General features: G+C 49.8%; 1 protein-coding gene across 11 annotated transcripts in view; it reads left to right on the top strand.

Annotated features, from left to right (window-relative positions):
* The first annotated feature begins 541 nt into the window (after positions 1 to 541).
* FGFR2 (fibroblast growth factor receptor 2) overlaps positions 542 to 20,760 on the top strand; it is a 120,196-nt gene continuing 99,977 nt past the window's right edge. For 4 of the 11 annotated variants that reach the window (XM_023730014.1, XM_012555127.2, XM_023730016.1 and 1 more), the window contains exon 1: positions 5,337 to 5,577. In XM_023730014.1, the coding sequence (XP_023585782.1) occupies positions 5,412 to 5,577 (166 nt within the window). In that variant the 5' untranslated portion in view covers positions 5,337 to 5,411. Of the gene's footprint in view, positions 998 to 5,298; positions 5,578 to 20,760 lie in introns of those variants that run through there. The other 7 variants (XM_023730022.1, XM_023730021.1, XM_023730020.1 and 4 more) reach the window with 2 other exon arrangements.

Here is a 20,760-nt window from a genome sequence, read left to right as displayed (position 1 = left end):
GGGGCCTCCATAAAATATTAGTTTTTTTCTATCACTTCTGTTCTATTGAAGGCCAGAGAAAAATGCGACGTCCTGCAAAATTTCCCAGCTGTCTCACTTTCTCCAAAAGTTTCATTTGCATTAAATTTCTCCCCCCAGCAGTACGCCTATGCATTTTAAAGTTCCTTTAAGGGTAGAGCAGGTATCCTGTTTATTTTCTGACTTGAAACAAAACAATGGCACCCAGCCACCTAGTAAAACGTTGGTCAGTTTACCTTCCAAGGGAAGGGAAGAGAAGGGAAATAGGAGGTGGCGCGGGGTAGGGGAGACCCGCCTTGTTACTGGAGGATATTGTTGCATGTCTTCGTCCAGATCGCGCCCGGGCCCCTTGCCTGCAGGTCCGGGGTCTCCGGGCCGCTCCGAGGCGTCGGGGGCCGCGCAGGGCTCGGGGCGGCCCCTGTGCGCGGCGCTGATTGGCAGATCGGGCGCCGCCGTCCAGGAAACGGCTCGGGTTTCAGCGGGGGCGTGACCCGCCGGAGGAGGCGGTGGCGGCGGCGCGGGCGGCGGCGGCGGAGAGCTCAGAGCGCCGCGGAGAGCCGAGCGGCGGCGGGTGCGGAGCGCGGAGCGGGCGGCGGCCGCACAAAGCTCGGGGCCGCGGGTCTGCATGCGGCGGACCCGGCCTGGCGCGGCGACTCCTCTCCAGGCCGGCGGGGCCCCGAGGCCGCAGCTCGCGTGCACGCTCTCCCCGCTCCCAAGTGGCGAGCAAAGTTTGGTGGCGGAGACGCCGAGCCGAAGTCCTTTCTTCCTTTCGCTCCCCTAACCCGAGCGCAGCCGCGGGCGTCATGCCCGCCCTCCTCCGCAGCCCGGGGCGCGCGTGAAGCCGGAGCCCCTGCGCTGCCGGGGATCCAAGGACGACGCTGAGCTGGAGTTGCCCCCAAGGGACCCCCGACCTCGGCGCTCGCTCCATCCCGACCCGCCGGGGGGACAGGACGGATCAGGAGCCGCGTTGCCATTCAAGGTAATCGCCGAGCGGGACGGAGCAGGACGCCTCGCCAGCAGGAGAGGGGCGCCATGGGGGCCCGGGTCGCCGGGCCAGTGTCCCCCCGGAGAAGGTGCGGGACAGCTGGCACTGGGGAGGGGGGTTCTTGGCCTCCCTCTTCCTGCTTAGGTGATGGCGGAAGGTGGGTGCGTGCTCGCGGCTGGCGTTTGGGAAGTCCTGCCTCCACTACCCCATCCAGATGCTGACATCTGCCTCTTTCGTTGACATCCCCTCTCTGTCAAACTCCACCGGCTCAGTCCCGCGTTCCTCCGACTCCTGAGCGCGCGGGCGGAGGGGCTGCTTGCTCGTGGCACAGCCCCGCAGGCGGGGCGCCCTGTGGGGCACCTTTGGGGCGCCTCATCCCTGGGCCTGGGGAGCGCCCATCCCTTTCCATCCAGGCTCTGGCGGGGGACCCTTATCGAGAGGGAGCCTCTGGGGTGGGACTGCCGACATCCCCGTTGCCATGCCCTAGTGATGGTGATGCCAGATGGGGGCACCTTTAGGGAGGAAGGCTGCTCTGGTTCCCCGATTTCGGTGCCCGCGGCCGCCGTCGGCGCTGGAGCCGGGGCGGGCGGCGAGGGCTGGAGGGAGCGCGGCGCCCGGGGCTAGGGGGCGGGCTGCACCGACTTTTCCCGGCTTGCCCGCCCTGCAGCCGCTCGCAGATGTCGAAAGCGCCGGCGAGTTCTGACTTGCGCGCTTATTCTTCCAGCGGCGGGGCGCGGTGGGGAGCCGGCCGGGGGCTCCGCGGGGCGCCTGCCAGACCACTGCGGCCCGCCGGCCGGGCGCAGGCGGCGCTCTGCGGATAGGAGCCGGACCCGGCGGACCAGCCGCCGCGCCCCGCGCAGCCTGCCCGCTCGCAAACTCCTTCAGCCCGTCCTTCTTGCCCAGTTCAATAAAACCTACCCTTCCCGGCGAACCTGCTTTCAAAACTCTGGGCACCCATTATGTGTTTGGTGTGAAACGCTATCAACATTTAAAACCTCATTGTCCCCTTGGTCCCAAATCCTTGTAAATCTTCCCCCGGCCTCGACTCATTTTCATTTGAAAAGCCTGTTTAGTTTGAATAGAAAAGCAATCAGGCGGTCCTCTCCCTGGAATGTCAATTAAAATGCAGATTTCTCTGAGCTCTTCAGCGTCGAGGACGGGGTAGAAAAACGGAGTATTCCAGGCACAGGGGTGAAAGAAATGCTGCAGTGAAGTGGGGGGTGCTGGCGAGGAGCACCTCAAAACTGCCCTCAAGATCTAGGTGGCTTGTGTTAACAGAGTGAGGACTGCCGTCCTGGGTCAACCTGTATTTATTTTTTGTCATTTCAATGTGTTGAGGAATTTTCCTCCCAGACTTAACACGTTGGCAGCTCCCTGCCCTACTCAGCTCTGGGGTGTAGGGGGAGCAGTAGGGAGGCTTTGAGCCAGGAGATGGGTGTGCTCCTTGGGGCAACCGGGCATCCCCAACCTGGTGGGGCAGTGTTGACTCTGCAGATGTGAAATCTACCCAGGAGCCAGGCACCTAAGTGCCCAGTGTGGGTGACCTGCGGTGGACAGAGGGACTAGTCCCCTGAGGTGGGCGCCTCGTTCAGGCTAGACGCCAGCGTTGGCATTTCTTCTTGGAGGGCAGGAGGTTTGGGGTTGTTGTGGGAAGTTTGGAAGCCGAGCGCTGGGCTGGGGACTCCTTCAGCGGTTCCTTTCTCCTGGATGGTCACTTTGCCTATCTTTGGGGCTGGCTTGTGCAAAGGTGAAAATCAACCAGGAGAGCGGGTGGCGGCGAAGACCCATCCATCAGAGGGCGAGTGACAGCTCCTCCCGCATGCAGGCTGAGAAGAGAGTTCCCTTTCAAGGGGAAAAATAAACACGCTGGGGCTTTCACTGGGGCTCAGGCTCCAGGAAGGATTATGGTATTGTAGGCAGGAAGCCGGATTGTGGCTGCCAGCGGCATGCTGGGCCTGTGTTCCCAACTCCGAGCTCGGGACCTAATTATCCCGCCTAGGGGGTCGCTCCGTACTTTTGTCCACTCGGGTGCGGAGCTGTGCAGACCTGCCGCCCCCCGGCCGCTGGCTTGCAGGGATTTGGGGAGGGGGCTCCTGTGGGGCCTTGACCTGGAACTGTGGAAATGGAAGTTTCTGGTGGAAACATGGGCTGAATGAACGGCTTGAGGTTTGGTGGAGGGCACTGCCCACCTTTCCCTGCCCAGAGCTGAGGAGACTCCTTGGAGGGAGGGGCAGGTGGGCGAGGCGGCGGGGGAGCAACCGGGGGCGCAGTCTCCTGTTAGGAGTCAAAAGTGTTGATAAAGTTGTGTGAGAGGCAGAAAATTCCCATGCATTCTGAAATTGCTTCGTAAATCATCGTGAATGTTTTGTGTGCTTGCCTCCCACGTGTATGTAGAAATAGACATGGAATTATCTTTGGAGGCACTTAACTTTAAGAGGAAAAAAGGGGAAAACTTCTTCAAGTGATCTGAAAACAGGCATGCGCGCGCTTTTCTTGCTTTTCTGTGAACTGCAGTTTCACGGGGGTTTTCTTAGAAACTGAGATTTTCTGTATTTGTCCTTTGGAAATGGTGTTGGGTCTTTGCCCTCAACCATTTTCATCCTCAGAAAACCCAAAACCAAACCCCTTGCCACTGAGTCGATTCCAATTCATAGTGACCCTAAAGGACAGAGTAGAACTGCCCCATAGAGTTTCCAAGGAGCAGCTGGTGGATTTGAACTGCCCACCTTTTGGTTAGCAGACGAGCTCTTAACCACTATGCCACCAGATTTTCATCGTCAGTAAAGGCTAAATCGAGTCGTTTTCATCATAGAGTTTAGGAAATCCTCTGGGAGTGTTGAAATCCAGTGTTATAACTTGTAACAAGCATCAGACATTTCGACATTGTTGTTGTTAGGTGCCCTTGAGTTGATTTTCGACTCATAGTGACCCCATGTGATAGAGTAGAACTGCCCCATAGAGTTTCCTAGACTGTAATCTTTACAGGAGCAGATCGCCAGGTCTTTCTCCCTAGGAGCCACTGGGTGGGTTCCATCTGCCAGCCTTTCAATTAGCAGCTCAGTGCTTAACCGTTTTGCCACCAGGGCTTCTTATTTAGGCATTTAGATATCTGACATTTAAGGCCTCACTTCATCCCCTAATCTTAAAGAATGTGGTTCACAGAATCTGAACCCGGGTTAATGTACCCTTCTTGGTGATTGTTTTCATCAAAGCCTGTTCATTTTGCCTATACACTTAAAATAATAAACGAATTTAAAGTTATTTAGAATATTTTAAGCTTTCTTTGAAAATCCTGTTTGCCTTTAAAATGTTTGGCTCACGTGGGTGGGAACAGGATAGTAAATTGAGCGCCCACTTGGAACTTCTGAAATTTTAGCCAGTGGTCAACACATTGAAAGTTATTGGCCCAATCACGTACCGTGCCAATAATTTGCATATGATCCTCATCGTTCGTAGTAAATACCAGCATTATTCATCTGCAAACTCAAGTTGGCTTCTTCTCTGTTTCTTGCCCACCTTCTGTAGGTTGAGGACATTCCCTAGACCTGGCTTACATGGAAGGGGATTTAGGTTTCCAGCCCCATTTTTGTGTAACTGATGTGAATGGAGCACAGTTCGTTTGTTCTTTCTAAGTGGCTATTTGGCGAAAGTTTGAAATACACTTCTGCATTTGAAAATGAATCCTGACAAGTGTAAACCAGTGGAAGTTTTCGGTAGCCTTCCTGGGAAGAGTTTTCCTTTGCTGGCCTCCTTTCTGCCTGAGACCTTCAGGGAGAGTGGACAAACCTCTCCGCTGCAGCCCAGCAGGAATATGGGGCTGAAAGCAGAAGCCTGCCCCAGTCAGCTTTCTAAAGCCCGGTTGGACTAAGAGAAGTTAAGGAGGCTGGTGATGCCATCCCAAGCATTTTGCGCTTGATTTTATAGTTGCCCTTGGAATTAAGGTCGTGCTGCTTCTGCCTTCTGGGGCGGTAGAGGTGCCAGCTGATAGTAGGAGAGGGCGCTCTTTGCCTAACTGAAGTGGTCGCATGGATCTGCGTCCTGTAGCTGCTCCTTTATCTGCGTTGCCTAAGTCTGCTTTTGAAAAGATTAGCCTAACCCATTTTGTAGACAGTCCTGTGGAAACACCTGGGAGCCCAAGGTGAGGATGGAAGGCATTTGCAGATGATGGAAAATAATTCTGCTTTCACATATTTGAGAGGCTGGACAACGGTTTTATTATCTGCTTGGGTTTGGGTGGATTGGCACCGGGGAGGATTTCACTGACTCGCCGCATCTCTTTCCTCTAGTGGCAGCAGTGACGGCGGCAGCAGCGGCAAGGACAGCAGTGGCTGCAGCAGCACCTGGTTCCTGAGCCCCCTGCAGGCTGAAGGCATTGCTGGCGCCCCATGCCCGTGGCCGAGGTGTGCAGATGGGATTACTGTCCACGTGGAGTTATGGAAGAGGCCTGGGCATTGGCGCCGTAACCATGGTCAGCTTGGGGCGCTTCATCTGCCTGGTCGTGGTCACCATGGCAACCCTGTCCCTGGCCCGGCCCTCATTCAGTTTAGTTGAGGATACCACAGTAGAGCCAGAAGGTAAGTGACCATTTCATTTCACTTTCAGGGCACCAAGGCTGTCTTGGGATTTGTCCAGGGCAGTGGCGCTCACGGTAAGGCCTGTTTTAGAATCAGCTGCCCTTGCGTTGTGAATGAGTCTTCTGAGGGCAGTTGAGAGTGGTCGCTTTGCTCCTCCCAAGTCACAGACAACAAGAGGAGGTTCCTTGCAGCGGCCGTGCAGGCAGAAAGGTCAGTTTGGTGGTTTCTCAGTGTGCGTGTCTCTGTGCTGGGTGAGGGAGGCAGTGGCAGTTCCCCTGTACCCACTGCCCAGGAGAGCTGGGGACGGGACCCGCAGTATTAGAGGAATACTGTCTACAGCTTCCTGTGTAGCATGCCTGCAAGAGGGAGATTCTTGCTTACAACGTGAAGAATTGCTATTTTCTGACAGAAGCAACCATTAAAGGAAATCGCCAGCCTCTGAAATGCTGACATTTTATTTTCATTGTCTGAGGAGAAAAAGAAGCTTCTGAAGTTCAGCATGGAGAAGCTTGACATTAGGTTTTTTTTTTTTAACCATCGTAATTCGTAATACTTAAGCAATGCCTCGTAGAGCCTCTGATTCTATTTTAGGTAAATTTAAATGTGAATTTGCCAGAGGGTCTCCCCCGTTATGAGGACTTCCAGATGGATGGGGCATGCACTGGTGTTTCAGCTTTGGAAATGGAAATTTAAAGGCTTAAGGCCAGCAGTGGGGATGACAGAGTTTGCGTGATTCAGCCGGGCAGATTTGGAAGCTCTCTCCCGGGTCCTTCTGAGACAACATTAGCCAAGGCCCAACTCGGTGCAGTGTTGAGATCTGTCATCAGCAGGGAATATCGGTAGCTGAGTTATTTTTCGAGTGGTAATCCGAGAACAACACGGCAGATCCCAGCTCTCATCGCCACTTAATGAACTTGTTTGTTGAGAGCCCACCTGGTGCCTGCTCGGCTTGAGGAGCCTGGTGCGGTCCTAAGTGTTCGGGGGTCAGCCAGCTGTTCTGGGGAAGCTCGTCCAGAGGGGTGGGCTGGAAGAGGACAAGAAAGCCCAGCCTCCTTAGGACAGGACGGGAGGGAGGCTGTGTCCCCATCCCAGATGAGAGCGCTGAGAGATGGGACCCTGGGCGTGAGTCACTGAAGGATGTAAGCAGATCTTTTCCTGGTGGAGACACTTATCACCTGAAGCAATCCTGTGAGTGCGCTTGACTGGTGGCCTTTTTCTTGCACGCACGCGTGGAGGCTTTGTCGTGGCCAGGTGTGGTGGCATCACCTGGCTTCCGCGTCTCTGGGGTGGGAGCCTGGTAGGAGTTTGTGTCTGAGGCTTTTAGGAACTGCCTCCTTGTGAAATGGGCGGTGACATGGGGTGAATGTAATTTGTGGTCATGATGCATTTTGAAAGGGCTTTAATGTGAGAGAAAAGTTTCCTGGTTTCTGAAAGTCATGCCTGTACTTCTTTAATTTTGCTAATAATTAAAATGGATGTTTCCCTAATTGCCAGTTTTCCCCTGAGTGCCTGGCTCAGCACAAACATGGGAAGCTGAGCTGGGATTTCTTATATTGTGGGCTTCAGGAGCGGGCCCAGGGTTGGAAAAAACTGTCATTTTCCATTTGCGTGTTCAGGGCAACATTATTGTGAGTTTATTTCAACGTAAAGTGTAAAATGGCCCTGGAGGATTTCTTTGGCCATATTTAATTACTGGAGAAAGTTTATAATATGTGCAGGAAGAGAGAGGGGTGAGGCAGAGCTGGAAAACACGGTCGGAAGCGATAAAGTCCCCGAAAGGGATATTTGTATAGGGATTTGTATCCCACAATGTGAATATTGTCAAAAGCAGCAGGTCTTCCCAGCCTGGGATGTGTGGGTGCACGCTGGGTAGAGAGTGGGGCGGTCCATGAACTCCCTGAAATTGTAGGTAATATTTTATGAATGTTCTTTTGTGCGTTTTTCTGGGTCTGTCGCTTCCATGAGATTTCTGCCCAGGGTTGTAAGACCTTGGGGGGGGCGGGGGGAGAAAAGAAAACATTTACAGGAGGGAGCAAAAACCTGCAAAGAGGAGGCTTTGGAAAAGCATACAAGGCCCTGGGCCTCCATCTCCCTTTTTACCATGTAAAGGTTTGATAAGGGTCTTTTCCAGCTTTTACATGAAGTAAATACTAATATCCTTGGAAGCCTTCTGACAATCTACCTCAGAGGGTTGGTAGGAGATGTAACTTAGACCCAGACATAAAAAGCAATTAGCCTGGCATCTAATAAGCACCCAGTACATATTATTATTATCATTGTTCCCCAGCCAGCTGGGGACCTGGGCTTTCCCAGTCTGGGAGGCTAGTCCTGCCAGCTGCACATGTCAAGAAATATCTATGCTTTTGGAGACAGTTGCGAAGAAGGTGTTTTCTGTCCGAGGAGGCCCTGCGTGTTCCCAGGCAGCTGTGTTTGCTTTCCACTGTACCCCACTCCCCACTGGAGTATCTCCTCTTGTTAGCCCAGGACTGGCAACTGATGTCAGCCCCAAGACGAGTTCTTCCAGCACAGGAGTGCTCCTTCCCCCCAGGTTAGTAGGAAGGTGATCTAATTATAGGTGAGAGCGGAGTTCTTAACAACCAGAAGCCAGCTAAATAGGGCAGCTCCAGTTTAGGTCCTGGCCCTGACCAGTTGGGGTATGTGAGCGTGTGTGTCCATCCTTCATAGTTAATGTAACTACAGCTTTGGTTAACAGTAAGTTCAACCTTGACCTTCTCTTGCACAAGGCTTCATTTTGGAAGACTTTGTGGTTTGCTGATTTGGAAGTTCAGTAAGTCATGTTCATTGGGCTGGACCGGAGGAAAACTGTGTCCAGAGAAATATGTGCCTGAGAGGCTCCAGGAAAGAGCCTGGGCGCTACCTCTAAAACGGCCCTTCCGTGGGAAGCATATGTTCTGTCTTCCTGTCTTTGTATCCCGTCGTATCATTGTACCGTATCGTACCGTATCGTATCATATATATCTCACATCACATCACATCTATCATTCATCTTCTGGACACTTTTTCTGAAGTGGGAACACCTACTCTTGTTGGGTCTACTCAGCTGATTTAAGAAAACACAAAAGTAGCTGATGGGTCTCTAGAAGATTTTAGTTAATATTGTAGATTAAAAATGAGTATCTTCAATTCACTCGCTGTAGCGGACCAGCTGAACAATGTAAATACAGTTTATTGACTCAAAGGTGGGGGTAATCTTCAATGCCAGGGACTGTTATGCTGATTAATATTCTCATTATTTCAAGTATAGTCAAGCTTGATCACCCCAGGGAGGAGGTGACTCTTACTTTCAAGTTCTTCCTGACATTGTCACCTACTCTGGTTAATTAAGTCATTGTTGACATTAACGACATCTTTGTTTACACCAGCCCAGTAGGAGTTAAAATAAAAGGGCTTTTCCAACCTAAAACCCTTGATTACTTTCCCACCCTCTACAAAGTGTGATTGTGAAGAGCCAACAACCTGGGAAAAAAGTAGTTTGCATGCTTTTTGACAAGCTTCTGTGAGGTGATGCTGTCCTGGACAAGTGGGAGTTGGTCCAAATAGCGGAGTGGAGTGAGGGATGGGCCTGGAGACCTCCTGCGTCAGACTTTTCCAGTATGCCTTAAGTCCTTTGTTAGAAGTATTGTAAATGCCATAATATCAGCCATACGCATTTAATTGCAAGAGAAAAAAAAAAAGAATATATCTGCATACCAAGAGTGAATGGTTTACAATAATCTTCTGTTTTATATTATCTGCATCTTCGTTCCTCAATATGAGTGTTAATATTTAAGAGTTGACTGTAACTTGATAGTTAATGTAGGAACAAGGACTTATTCTTGGTCAATTAAACCAAATGCAGGCTTATGCAGTTAAATACACAATGAAGTACACATTCTTTATTAGTATATAAAGTGTTTCTCAATTCATAGACAAAGAGCTGTGTTTAATAGTATTTCTAGAGCAAAAATCTGGCAAGCCCAGATAATTGGTATTTGTATAATTTCTATACTGGCTCCCTCAGATCCGAATCTTTTTTTTTTTTTTTTTTTTTGCCTGTACGTTTTAACCAGTTAAAACATTGACTACCTACTATGCAAAAAGCACCCCCCCTGCCCAAACAGTAACCGAAAACGTATTCCTTTCAAGTCTTTCCAGTCCAGTTGAGGGTGAGAATTCAAATAACCAGAGCAATCCAATATGAAATGTTTCCAATGTCAAGCTTAATGAATAATTACACGGCCGTGAAATAACGGGGGTAGTGTTTAAACAGAAAGAGTTTTGTTTAAGGTTCACATTCTCAATAAAATGTCTCCAGTAGCCCTCCAGCTTGTAGACTGGTTTGTTTGGGTGTTTACTTAGTGAGGGTAATTGTTAAAAGGCTCCCCCCTACCCTTTAATCAGAGTCTAGCTTAATTTCACATTTCCATTTAAGCTGTCTAGTTTGAGTCTTTAAAGGCAAACGTGGGAAATTGACTTTTGGGAGCCAGCGTGTCAAACTAGGTAGGAAATACAGCTGGTAGGCTAACTCTGTCTTTGTTTGACTTTTCTTGGTGGGCAACTCAAATTATTTTTTTGAAAGTTTTTCAGCCTATCCTACAGATGATTCTGATCCAGTGGCTTTTGTGGATGCAGAAGTATCCACAGTCTTTTTGTTTTGTTTTCCTTGAGGGATGACTTCAGCCCTAGGATTTGCCTTCTTGTTTTCATTTTGCTGCATCCCACCGGAGAGATTCAGAGATGGCCCTGGGTTTTCAGCAGACCGCACCCTGACAGCCCGTTCTCGCTGGCTTACCTTCTTCCTTGGGTTTTTTTTTTAGCCGACAGTGATTGTCTTGCAGGCTGGAGTGGCTACTTGGTGAGCCAGATGTCAGGGTGCTAAGTTGGCCTTAGCTGAAGAAGAGCTGGGTTTCTGAGCAACTCTGCCTGAGAATCATTACACCCCAGACGATTTTTCAGGGAGGAACAAACCTCTCAGAACTCAGATTTGGCTTGTTCGCAGCCATTGCGTGGGCCTCTGCCTCACGGTGACCCCATGCCCAGCAGAATGAAATCCTGCTTGGTCCTGCGCCATCCCCCGAGTGGTTATGGCCAGACCGTTGTGAGATTTTTTGAAGAGTTATTTATTTGTTTTTTAATAATTATTTTATTTTTATTGTTGTCGAGAATATACATACCAAAAACACTGATTCAAGTTTGTACGTGTACAATTCAGTGACATGGATTACATTTGTGAGCCATGGAGTTTTTATTGGCTTCTTGTTGTTGGGTGCCATTGAGTCAATTCCGACTCATAGTGACTCCATACAGACCAGAACTGCCCCATAGGGTTTCCTAGGCTGTAATCTTTATGGGACCAGATCGCCAGGTCTTTCTCCCATGGAGCGGCTGTTAGGGGACCTTTAAACTTGAGTTTTTTTGTTTTTTAAGCTATGTATCACTTGGGGTCTATTTTGGGGAAAATGTTGATCTTCATGGGATCTGGCAGCCTTAAGGTCTCCACAAGTGGGCCACTTCCTCCTGCTTACCCAGGTAGACCCAGGGTGACTCAGCCAGGTTGCAGCTCTGGCTTTCTTGTATTAAGGCATCTGAGGACGTAAAGAAGGGTGCCTGGTGCTGAGTTCTTTGAAGGAGAAGTCTTGTTGAACAAGCTGCTGGATACTTCACTCTGATGGTCCTTTATGTTTTAGAGATAGCTGTCTCCTTCTGAAGTCAACAAAGGTTACACTTTTTAAAAGCCTCTCCCCTTGCTCTGATCCGATAATATTGTTTTTAAGAGCCTGATAGAAAACTCAAAATGGGAGCCCCATCAGTGGGCTGTTGTGGTTGCAGCCTTCACTGGCCTCCGTTTCTCTTTAGGCTTTTACCATTTGTATATTCATGCTAACGGGGTATTTAACCATGGGGACAAGTTATGGTCATCCTTGAAGACTGTGTGTCAAGTGAAAATTGGCACACTTTAGGGTGTGAGTAATTTTGATGTTGGAAAACTTGCACCATGACGGAGTTTTGAGATGTTGAAGGTGAGTTTTTGTCATTTATTCCGCTTTGGAGTATCATGAATAATTACACCCCATTTTGGACTAATTTGCCGCATCATGCAAATATTAGAACTAGGATTCTTTTTCACTGTACTGAGCTAGGGAGCTAAGCTGTGGCACATTCTTTTAATCCTTTGTCCAACTAAAGAATGGTAGATTCTAGGTCATTCCTGAATGGAGAATACATATATAGAATTTCAGGTTACAGCGACATGTTTTATGAGAAGGTTAAAAAATAGCCTATAAGGAAAATGCTGATAGATTCCGGAACTAGGTGAAGGGAGGTATTTATTTATATGATTTATATAGCACCTTGCCTTCAAAGAACTCAGTTCTGAGCTCTAACGTTAGTAGAGCAAACTGTACCAATCGTCTCGATTGTTTTCTAATTCTAGCTCTCCTTAATATTACTGTGTGGCTTAATTTTACACATGACAGTTTCCTGTTAAGTTTTTCCATACGAGACCAATTGTACTGTTTTAAAAGTATCCAGACCTTGAAAGGGCCAACTGTGTGTATAGGGGAGTGGGATGGGGTGGGGCCGGGGGGGACGGGAGTTGCTGTAACATGGATATAAAAACCTTTGCAGTGGGCCAGTGTAACGTTTAAACTCTTCGAACACCCTCAAGCTTCAAACTGGAACAATGGGCTTGTCCCAAAGGGGTGTGGCTGCCTTTGAGGCGGCTTCTTCCCATTCTGCTACCAACCACTTGTCATCAAATCGATTCTGACTCATGATGATCCCACGTGTGCATAGTAGATGATCCCACGTGTGCATAGTAGATGATCCCACGTGTGCAGAGTAGAACAGCACTCCATAGGGTTTTCAAGGCTGTGACCCGTGCAGAAGCAGACTGCCAGGCCTTTCTTCTGAGGTGCCCCTGGTTGTGTTCTAACAGCCGGCCTTGCAGTTAGTAGTCTGGTGCTTAACCAGTTGTGCCACCCAGGGGCTCCCCCATTCTGCTAAGCCTCCTGGATTGTCACCGTGGTAGGTGCACAATTGAATAGTATATTCTAGATGTTATAACTGTTTCAAATTTAAAATCGCTGACATGTTTAAAAGACCAAAAATCCCTGATACTCTTAACCTACATTCTGTATGTGACATTTCTTCCTATAAATAAATTAAAAAAATCTGAATGGCGTATGGTGTGCTTTCTGGAGACATCACTCGCAGAAGGAACGTGGCCTGTGGAGTGAGGTGGATCTGCCCAGAATCTCTCCAGTATCTGCAGGTTCTGTGACCTTGGGGCAGCGGGCTAATGTGTCTGAGCCTCCCCTTCCTTATCTGAAACCGGACTGATAATCTATCTGTCTTGAAGGGTGGTGGTGAAGATTAAAAGCAAAGGGATGTAAAGTCCCTACTGCAGTTCCCAGCATATGGTAGGTGCTCAGTAAGGCTAGCTTCCTCTCCACCCCACCCTTCACAATCAAACAAAAACCTGATACCGAATTAAAACCTATATTTCTGGAACAATGGAACGTTTACCCTGTGATATTCAAGGGTAAATCTTCTAATGAGAGGCATTTACATTACTTAAAATGCAGAGCAAGCTCCAGGCCCTGGATTTCTTCAACCCTTTTTGTTATCTTGGGCTTTTGCAAGTCCCTTGTGCTGTAGAAATGTGATCATCTTGCTGCTTGCTGTCCAAATGGTTCAGGGTTGACGTTTTTTTTTTTCCCTGTTGAGAAAAGTCAGTTGCAGCTACGCACTAACAGTGGGACACGTACTTCATGAGGAACAATATATTTTGGCAAGAAAAGAATGTTTGGTTTGAGGCTTCCAAAGGGTTGTAGTAGGCTTTGTGAAAGATGATGGGCAGAAGGTTGTGGCATTGGCTGGCTGGGGTGGTTGTCTAGCTTGCGCTGCTTTTGTCTCCAAGGGTGGTGGGAGTTTCAAAGCCTGCTCGAGCCATTGCTGCCTTGTTTGCCTACTAGCTTTCCCTGATCAGTCTGCTAGGTTTGTCTGACGTGTGCAGGTAGCTGGGCTTCCAGTATACCTGGAAGGGAGCTCAAGGAATTGTTATGAGACTCACAGGATTGAAGTGGGGAGGAGCTGGGCAGTTGTTTGCAACCCTTTGTATGTTATACCGCTGTGGGGGTTAAGTGATTGAAAGGGGAGGGTGTGTTAGTGTGGATGAGGTTATAGTCCTTTGGCCTGGTCCTTGCCATGATGATGTTGATGATGATGATGGTGATGGGGATGATGGTGATGATGATGATGATGATGGATGAAGTCATGTTCCTTTGACCCATTCCTTGATATGATGATGATGATAGATGAGGTCATGTTCCTTTGGCCCATTCCGTGCCATGATGATGATGATGATGATGATGACTATAACAGTGATACCCCAAGCTACCATTTATTAAGTACCTGCCATGTGTTGGATGTGTACTTTCACATATATTATCTCTAATCTTAATAATCCAGCATATCAGAAGTATTGCTCTTCCCATCATATGGACGAGGTACATGAGACTCCTGGAGATGCAATGATTCCTCCGAGTCCTGGTTAGTGAGCTTGGACACAGACCTTCGGGTGAATTTATTGGTGCAAGAAAGCTTTCGTAGTTGAATCTTCTTCCTGAGCAGGAGGATCTTTTGTAGAATGCTGTGATGGCCCTCTTGTTCTTTCCAAAATCTGTCATGTGACCGTTAAATTTGTAAGGAAACTGCTGGGTGGTGCAAATGGTTAACACGCTTTGCTGCTAACCGAATGATTGGAGGTTCGAGTTCACCCAGAGGTACCGCAGAAGAGAGGCCTGCTGATCTGCTTCTGGAAAAATCAGCCTTTGAAAACCCTGTGGAGCTAAGTTCTACTCTGACACACATGAATTGGAGTGACTCAACAGCAACTGATATTTCCCTAAAGCCATTTGAAGATAAATCACATTCAATAAAAACGTCTTAATGTTTACCACTTTGTGATTCTTTTTGAAAGGCCTGTAGCGGTCTATAGCTTTTTGATAAGAAGTCACTCCTTTCTGCTGTGGCCATCTATAGCTTTTTGATAAGAAGTCACTCCTTTCTGCTGTGGCCATCTATAGCTTTTTGATAAGAAGTCACTCCTTTCTGCTGCGCAAGGAATCTAGAGGGAGACTGTTCTGTGTCCCAGTCAGTGACCCAGGCTTAATCACTGGACAGCAGCTCAAGGCTAAGAAGGGCTGGCCCGGTACTTGCCCATTGCACCCATAAACCACCTCAGCAGAGGGGACAGTCCCTAGTTTTTCCTTCTCCTGAGTTCCTCTGGCAGTTCGCTCAGGATCCTACTAATCTATTCCTCTTTTTGCAGGGATGGATTATCCAATAGGTAAGGTAAGCGTGGTGCTCACCTTGCTTACCAGCTCATCTGTAGTGAACAATTTTATGTGGTGAAACCCATGTGAAATTGTTCACTACAGATTAGTAAGTAAGCATAAATAAGCCTGTGCTTACTTCGCTTGCTGGGTCATCTGCCCCAGTCAGCGATTGTACATTTGGAAAGAGGCTTTGATTCTGTAGGAAGGTGCTGTGGGGTTGGGAGGGAGACAGATACCAGCCATACCTAGCAGCAGAATCTTTGATGCGGTGAAAAATGTGAAATTGTTCACTGCAGATGATCTGGAACCCTGGCGGTGCGGTGGTTAAGAGCTTAACTGCTAACCAAAAGGAAGGCGGTTCAATCCACCAGCTGCTTCTTGGAAACCCTATGGGGCAGTTCTGCTCCGTCCTGTAGGGTTGCTATGAGTCAGAATTGACTTGATGGCAATGGATTTTAAAGATGATCTGGTAAGCACGGTGCTTACCGTGTTTGCCTTGCCTGTTGGATAATCCACCCCTGCCTTTCTGGTTGTCACTTGATATTATGACAGCTTTTCCTCTCAGCACTTCTGATTTGCCATTGGGTGGGAAATCAGGTCCCTCCTGCACAGACGGACCCCTGCACGTGGAAATGACAAATGCCAAGGCCTGGTGGCCTTTCTAATGGTCACTTCCTGCAGAGACTAGGAGCAGAGAATAGGAAAGGTTAAAAAAAAGGAGGAGGGAGAGTTCCAAGAGCAAAAGGGCAGAATCAGTAAATAACACGTACTCTTCCTCCAGCCTTGGCTGGGGAGCACGTCCTGAGCGGAAAACAGAGACTGGGGAGTGGAGCCCGTTCGGAAAGCAAGCGAAGTTCAGTTTAGTGGTTAAGAAAAAAAATAGCGTGTGAACTCTGATTGGTTCCAGTTATACTCGGAGGTGAAGAGCAGCTCCATTGCCAGCTGAACTTTGCACTGGTCCCTTGCTCAGTGCATGCAAAACAGCCAAGGGTCGCGGGCATTTCGAAGTGGGAGTTCAGTGCTGGAGGGAAGCTGACTTCTAACTTTTCATCCTAAACTGGCAGCCCTGGATGCAGTGACAACTTTTAAGCTTAGCAGAGACAAAGTCATTGGAATAGACATGCTTTTCAGATCACACGGCAATTGCTGTGGCTTCTTTGAATTAGTTCATTCATTCAGTCGTTGTTGTTGTTGCTCTCCAAGTCGATTTCAACTCATGGCAATCCCACGTGTGCAGAGTAGAATTGCTTCATAGCATTCTCAAGGTTGTGACCTTTCAGAAGCAGATTGCCAGGCCTGTCTTCTGAGGCGCATCTGGATGGGTTCGAACTACCAACCTTTTGCTTAGTAGTCAAGCGTTTAACCATTTGTGCCACCCAAACCAAAACCCATTGCCATTGAATCGATTCCGACTCATAACGACCCTATAGGGCAGAACAGAACCACCCTATAGGGTTTCCAAGGCTATAATCTTTACAGAAGCAGACTGCCACATCTTTCTCCCACTGAGCTGCTGGTGGGTTTAACCTTTCAGTTAGCAGCCAAGTGCTTAACCGTTGCACCGCCAGGGCTCCTTGGTGCCACTCAGGGACTCCTCGTTCATTCACTTATTCGCTAAATAATTTTTTGTGACCCTACCATGTGCCAGGTTCTGCAGGGATACAGGGATAGGATGGCAAGTGGAAAACAATCCCAAGTGCTGTTGAGTCAGGGGAGGTATGCATTTGTCAAATAATCACAAAAATGAGTTCCAGTCCAAGGTGGAGGGGCTGTGAACACAGCCGTGTCACAGAGGAACCTGGGGAGCCCAGAGGAGGCCGTGCGGCTGGAGTGCAGAGACTGAGGGAGGGGGCGTGAGATGAGACTGCAGAAGTTGGGGTGTGGGGTGGGGGGTGCAGGCCTGAGGACATGTGTGCCATGTTAGGTTGTTTCTGGGTGCTCTGGCTCTGCAGCGCCCCGGGGGCTGGTTTTCTGTAAGGGGGTGGGCTCCCGTCTTGATTCTTCAGCAGACCTGCCTGCACTGGCCCTAGTCAGTACCAGCCAGACGCGCCTGCTCGGCCTGCTCCTTGCCTGGTCGGTAAGCGTCCAGGCCTCTCTGCTGGCTCTAGTCAGGTTTCACCTGTTGATGGAGGTGGAACAGAGGCTGCTGGTGAACACATGGAGCTAGATGCTCAGGTGCCGCCCTTGAAGATGAGGCAAGGGTGGAGGCTGGTCAAGGGCGTGGCTGGGCAACCCCACTTGCATGAGGCGGTCATTTCACCCTGCTCCTGACCGTCTCTTTTCTGGACCTGATCAACACGGAGGCAGGAGATGGCCGAAGGGCAGGGCTGCCAGGAGAGCTAGGCACAGGCCTTGACTCTCTCGGGGACACTGATTCTGCTTGGGTCCTGGCCGGGGACACGGTGAGTTAAATAAGGCCCCTGTTTCTCTCTCATGGAGTCCTTGGTCGGTGCAAACTGCTGATGTGCTTGACTGCTAACCCAAAGGTTGGAGGTTCTAGTCCACCCAGAGGCCTGGTCATCTCCTTCCGAAAAACCAGCCATTGAAAACCCCGTGGATCACAGTTCTACTCTGACACACATGGGGTCGCCATGAGTTGGACTCTGAGGCAACAGGTTGGTTGATTGGTTTCTTCTCCTTCAAGGAGCCCACAGCCTTGGTTTAACAAGGGACAGGTAGCCTTTTCCACGGGAAGCCAAGATGCGTAGGAGCCAGGCACAACACAGCCCTTCCAAGGCTCAGCTGCTTTGGAGGGCTTTGAAAGGGGCTTTGCGGAGAGGTAGGGCCTCTTCAAAGTTGGTTTTCGGGAAGCTTTTACCTCTATGCAAACTAGCGGCTTAGGGCAGGGGAGAAAGGTTAACCATGGTGGCGCCGAATCTTAATTTGGAATTTCCTGAATGAATGTGGGTTTCAGTCCTCCGGCATGGTCTCCCTGGAGGGGGAGTTTTTCTTTTCTCTGCAAAACACCGGAGAAAAGTGATCCCTGTGGCTCAGCCTGATTTTTCTCGTGCCCTGTGGTGCAGAACCCGCTAAGACCAGGGCCGCCCACCCCGGGCTGCCTGCCCCCTCTGCTGGAGACACCATTTAGGGGAGCCTCCCCGAGGTCACTCCAATCCAGCTGCTTGCTGAGGCTCCTGGGGTCACACGGAGCTTGACGCGGCCAGGCCCGACCTCACTGCGCCCGAGCAGCCAGATCAAACCCATTCAAATGAGCAGGCCATCTGTTTACAGCTCCAGCTGCTGCGCCTTCATTTGCAATTGGATGGGATGCTGCGGAGGGGACCGGTCCAGGACACATCTGCGGCCTTGCTGGGAGCGGGTGTGTAAGCGGGGTCCTGCTGCGAGAGAAGGGCTGAGCCCTTTAAGTAAACTTGCTGAACAATACCCCCAAAAGGTCCCGAGTTGAACTAGCTGGAGGCAGTCTTGCCCTGGTGGAATAACTCTTAACCTTTCCTCCCACTCCTTTTCTTTTGTAGCTGGGGCCACTTTAAAAGTATTCATTTATTTAGAAAGTACTTGCTGAGGCTTGCTCTGGAGCCTGGGGGGAGTGTCAGCTAGGATCTGGGCACCGATCTGGCCCCTTAGGAACTTACTTGCAGCGCAGATGGATGCAAGTGAGTATGCGCACCATTCACTGAATTTGGATGTCGGATCAGGGCGGGGAGCTCTGCTCCGCGATAGCTTCTGGAAGCCACAGGTAACACGAGGTGTGGAGAGGTGATGTGCCTGGAAACAGGCTTCTGGAATGTCGGCAGACTGCCAGCATTGGGGCATGTTCCCCCGATCCAGCGTAACCCCAACTCGAGGTGACCCTGTCCTCAAGCTCTGAGTTGTGTGAGCTAGCTCTGTCTCGGGCCCCTTCCCACGGTGTGGTGGTTGTGGGGTTATTCTTGGCATGCTGTGGGGTTGGGATAGGTCATCCAGCCCCTAGCCCTGCTGGGATCCTCTTCTCCAGAGAGTTCTGTGGAGTGTGACTGCCTCACAGATAAACAGCGAGTGCTCTCAAATTTGTTGGGTGAACAAATAGGGGATGGTGTTTTAATAAGCCACAGGCCTCTCTCCTTACTAAATTGATCCAGTGGGTGTCGTTCAAGATGAATCTCCCAAGCTCTTTGGGTGTTTAGCTCCTTTCAGGAAAGTTCCAGAAAACCTCATTTAGGTAACTTTCATATGTATGATGTAGCAGATTGGTTCTTTTGAAAGAAAACCCTGTTCTGAAGTCAGAAAGGCAAATTGAAATTCCCAGGAGGTAGAAAGAAACAATCTGCAGACTAGTTAGTACAGTATTAAGCAGCTATAACCGGCGAGCAGGAGCCCGGGCCTACCTGGCCCTGCTGAGCGGGAGGCAGGAGACCCCACCGAGGCCGGGCTTTCTCTTCCACGCGTCCCCCACGCTTTAGGGTGTACAGAGGCCTTCCCAGGCAGATTCTCATTTTGTCCTCCTGGTGGCTTTTTCTGGGAGCAGGCAGACCTGGAAGTGTGTCCCTGTCTTTTAAACGAGCACTCTAAGGCCCGTATGACACAGTTCATTTCTGTGACCGAAGCAAAAAACAAAAAACACAACAAGGAAATAACCCCAACACTAAACTGTTGCTATTGAGTTGATTCCAACTCATGGCAACCTCGTGTGTGTCAGAGTAGAACTGTGCTCCATAGGGTTTGCTTGGCTGTGATCTTTACAGAAGCAGATTGCCAGGCCTTTCTTCCGTGGTGCTGCTGGGTGGATTTGAACTGCCAACTTTAGGTAGGTAGTCTAGTGCAAACTGCGCCACCCAGAGACCTTTCTGTGGCAGAAGCAGGTCTTATGCTCTTGTCCTTGGACACTAAATCTGAACTTCTCATAATGTGGTCCCGGGCCAGCACAATTGCATCACCTGGGAGTCTGTGGGAAATACAGAATCGCTACCCCACCCCAAGCTGGCTGACCCAGAATCTTCAGAAATGAGGCCCAGGAAGCTGCGTTTTAACAAACTCTTTGATGGGTCTTTAAGTCCAGTTAAGTCTGAGAAGCACTGTGCTCCATACCCCCTCGGGAAGCTCTTGGTTGGCAAGGGTGGATGGGGGAAGCTGACCGTATTTGGCTGTATATGTACTAGATGGATGGGTAAAGGCTCTGGTGCCCTGGAGATGAGAGCAATGCAGACTGTCTTAATGGGAATCACAGGATTTCACACAGGAGATGATGTTTCAGCTGGGCTTTGAAGGCTGAATAGGAGCCCGCCGGGCAGAGTAGTGGAGCAGGGAATTTCAGGCAGAGGGCACAGTGCCTGTGTGTACTGGTGAGCCTAGGGGTGAAGGAGAAGGGCGAGAGAGATCTGGAACCTGGAGCAACTAACACCCTCGTGCAGGCGACAGCCTTTGGGCATTACTGTGTTAGAAGTATGGAGTGCTCTGTGTCCTTTTCTTTTTAAAGCGGAGGTCAGATGTACTGTTTAGAAGATCATTCTGGTGGCCCATGGTGGATACTTGAAGTGAGGGCATGGGTGATGGGCTAGGCGCAGAGGTCCTTTGGAGAGAGGCATGGAGTGGACCTGGGGAATAAAATCTCGCCCTGGCTTTCTTTCAGAGATGGAGTTAAGAGGTGAAGGGGGTAGGATGAGAGGCACGAGGGAGAAGAGGGGCTTTCAGAGCTGACTTGGAGCTTGGGTTGCTGTTACGGGACAACTTCATTCAGCAGCAGGCCAGAGGAGGAGCGGAGGGGGAGGAGGAGGAGGAGCAGCTTGAAGGTTACATGTTTGGGGTAGGACCTCTGTGGACATCCAGGCAATAAGGTGTTCCCTCAGGCAGGTAGAAATAAGCACCTGCAAGCAGGGACTTGAGTGCTGTCTGTCAATTGACATGG

The sequence above is a fragment of the Trichechus manatus genome, unplaced genomic scaffold, assembly GCF_000243295.1.
Source record: "Trichechus manatus latirostris isolate Lorelei unplaced genomic scaffold, TriManLat1.0 scaffold00031, whole genome shotgun sequence".
NCBI classification, from domain to species: Eukaryota; Metazoa; Chordata; class Mammalia; order Sirenia; family Trichechidae; genus Trichechus; species Trichechus manatus.
The sequence above is the reverse complement of the archived record's forward strand: the minus strand, read 5'-3'. Positions and strand labels throughout refer to the sequence as shown.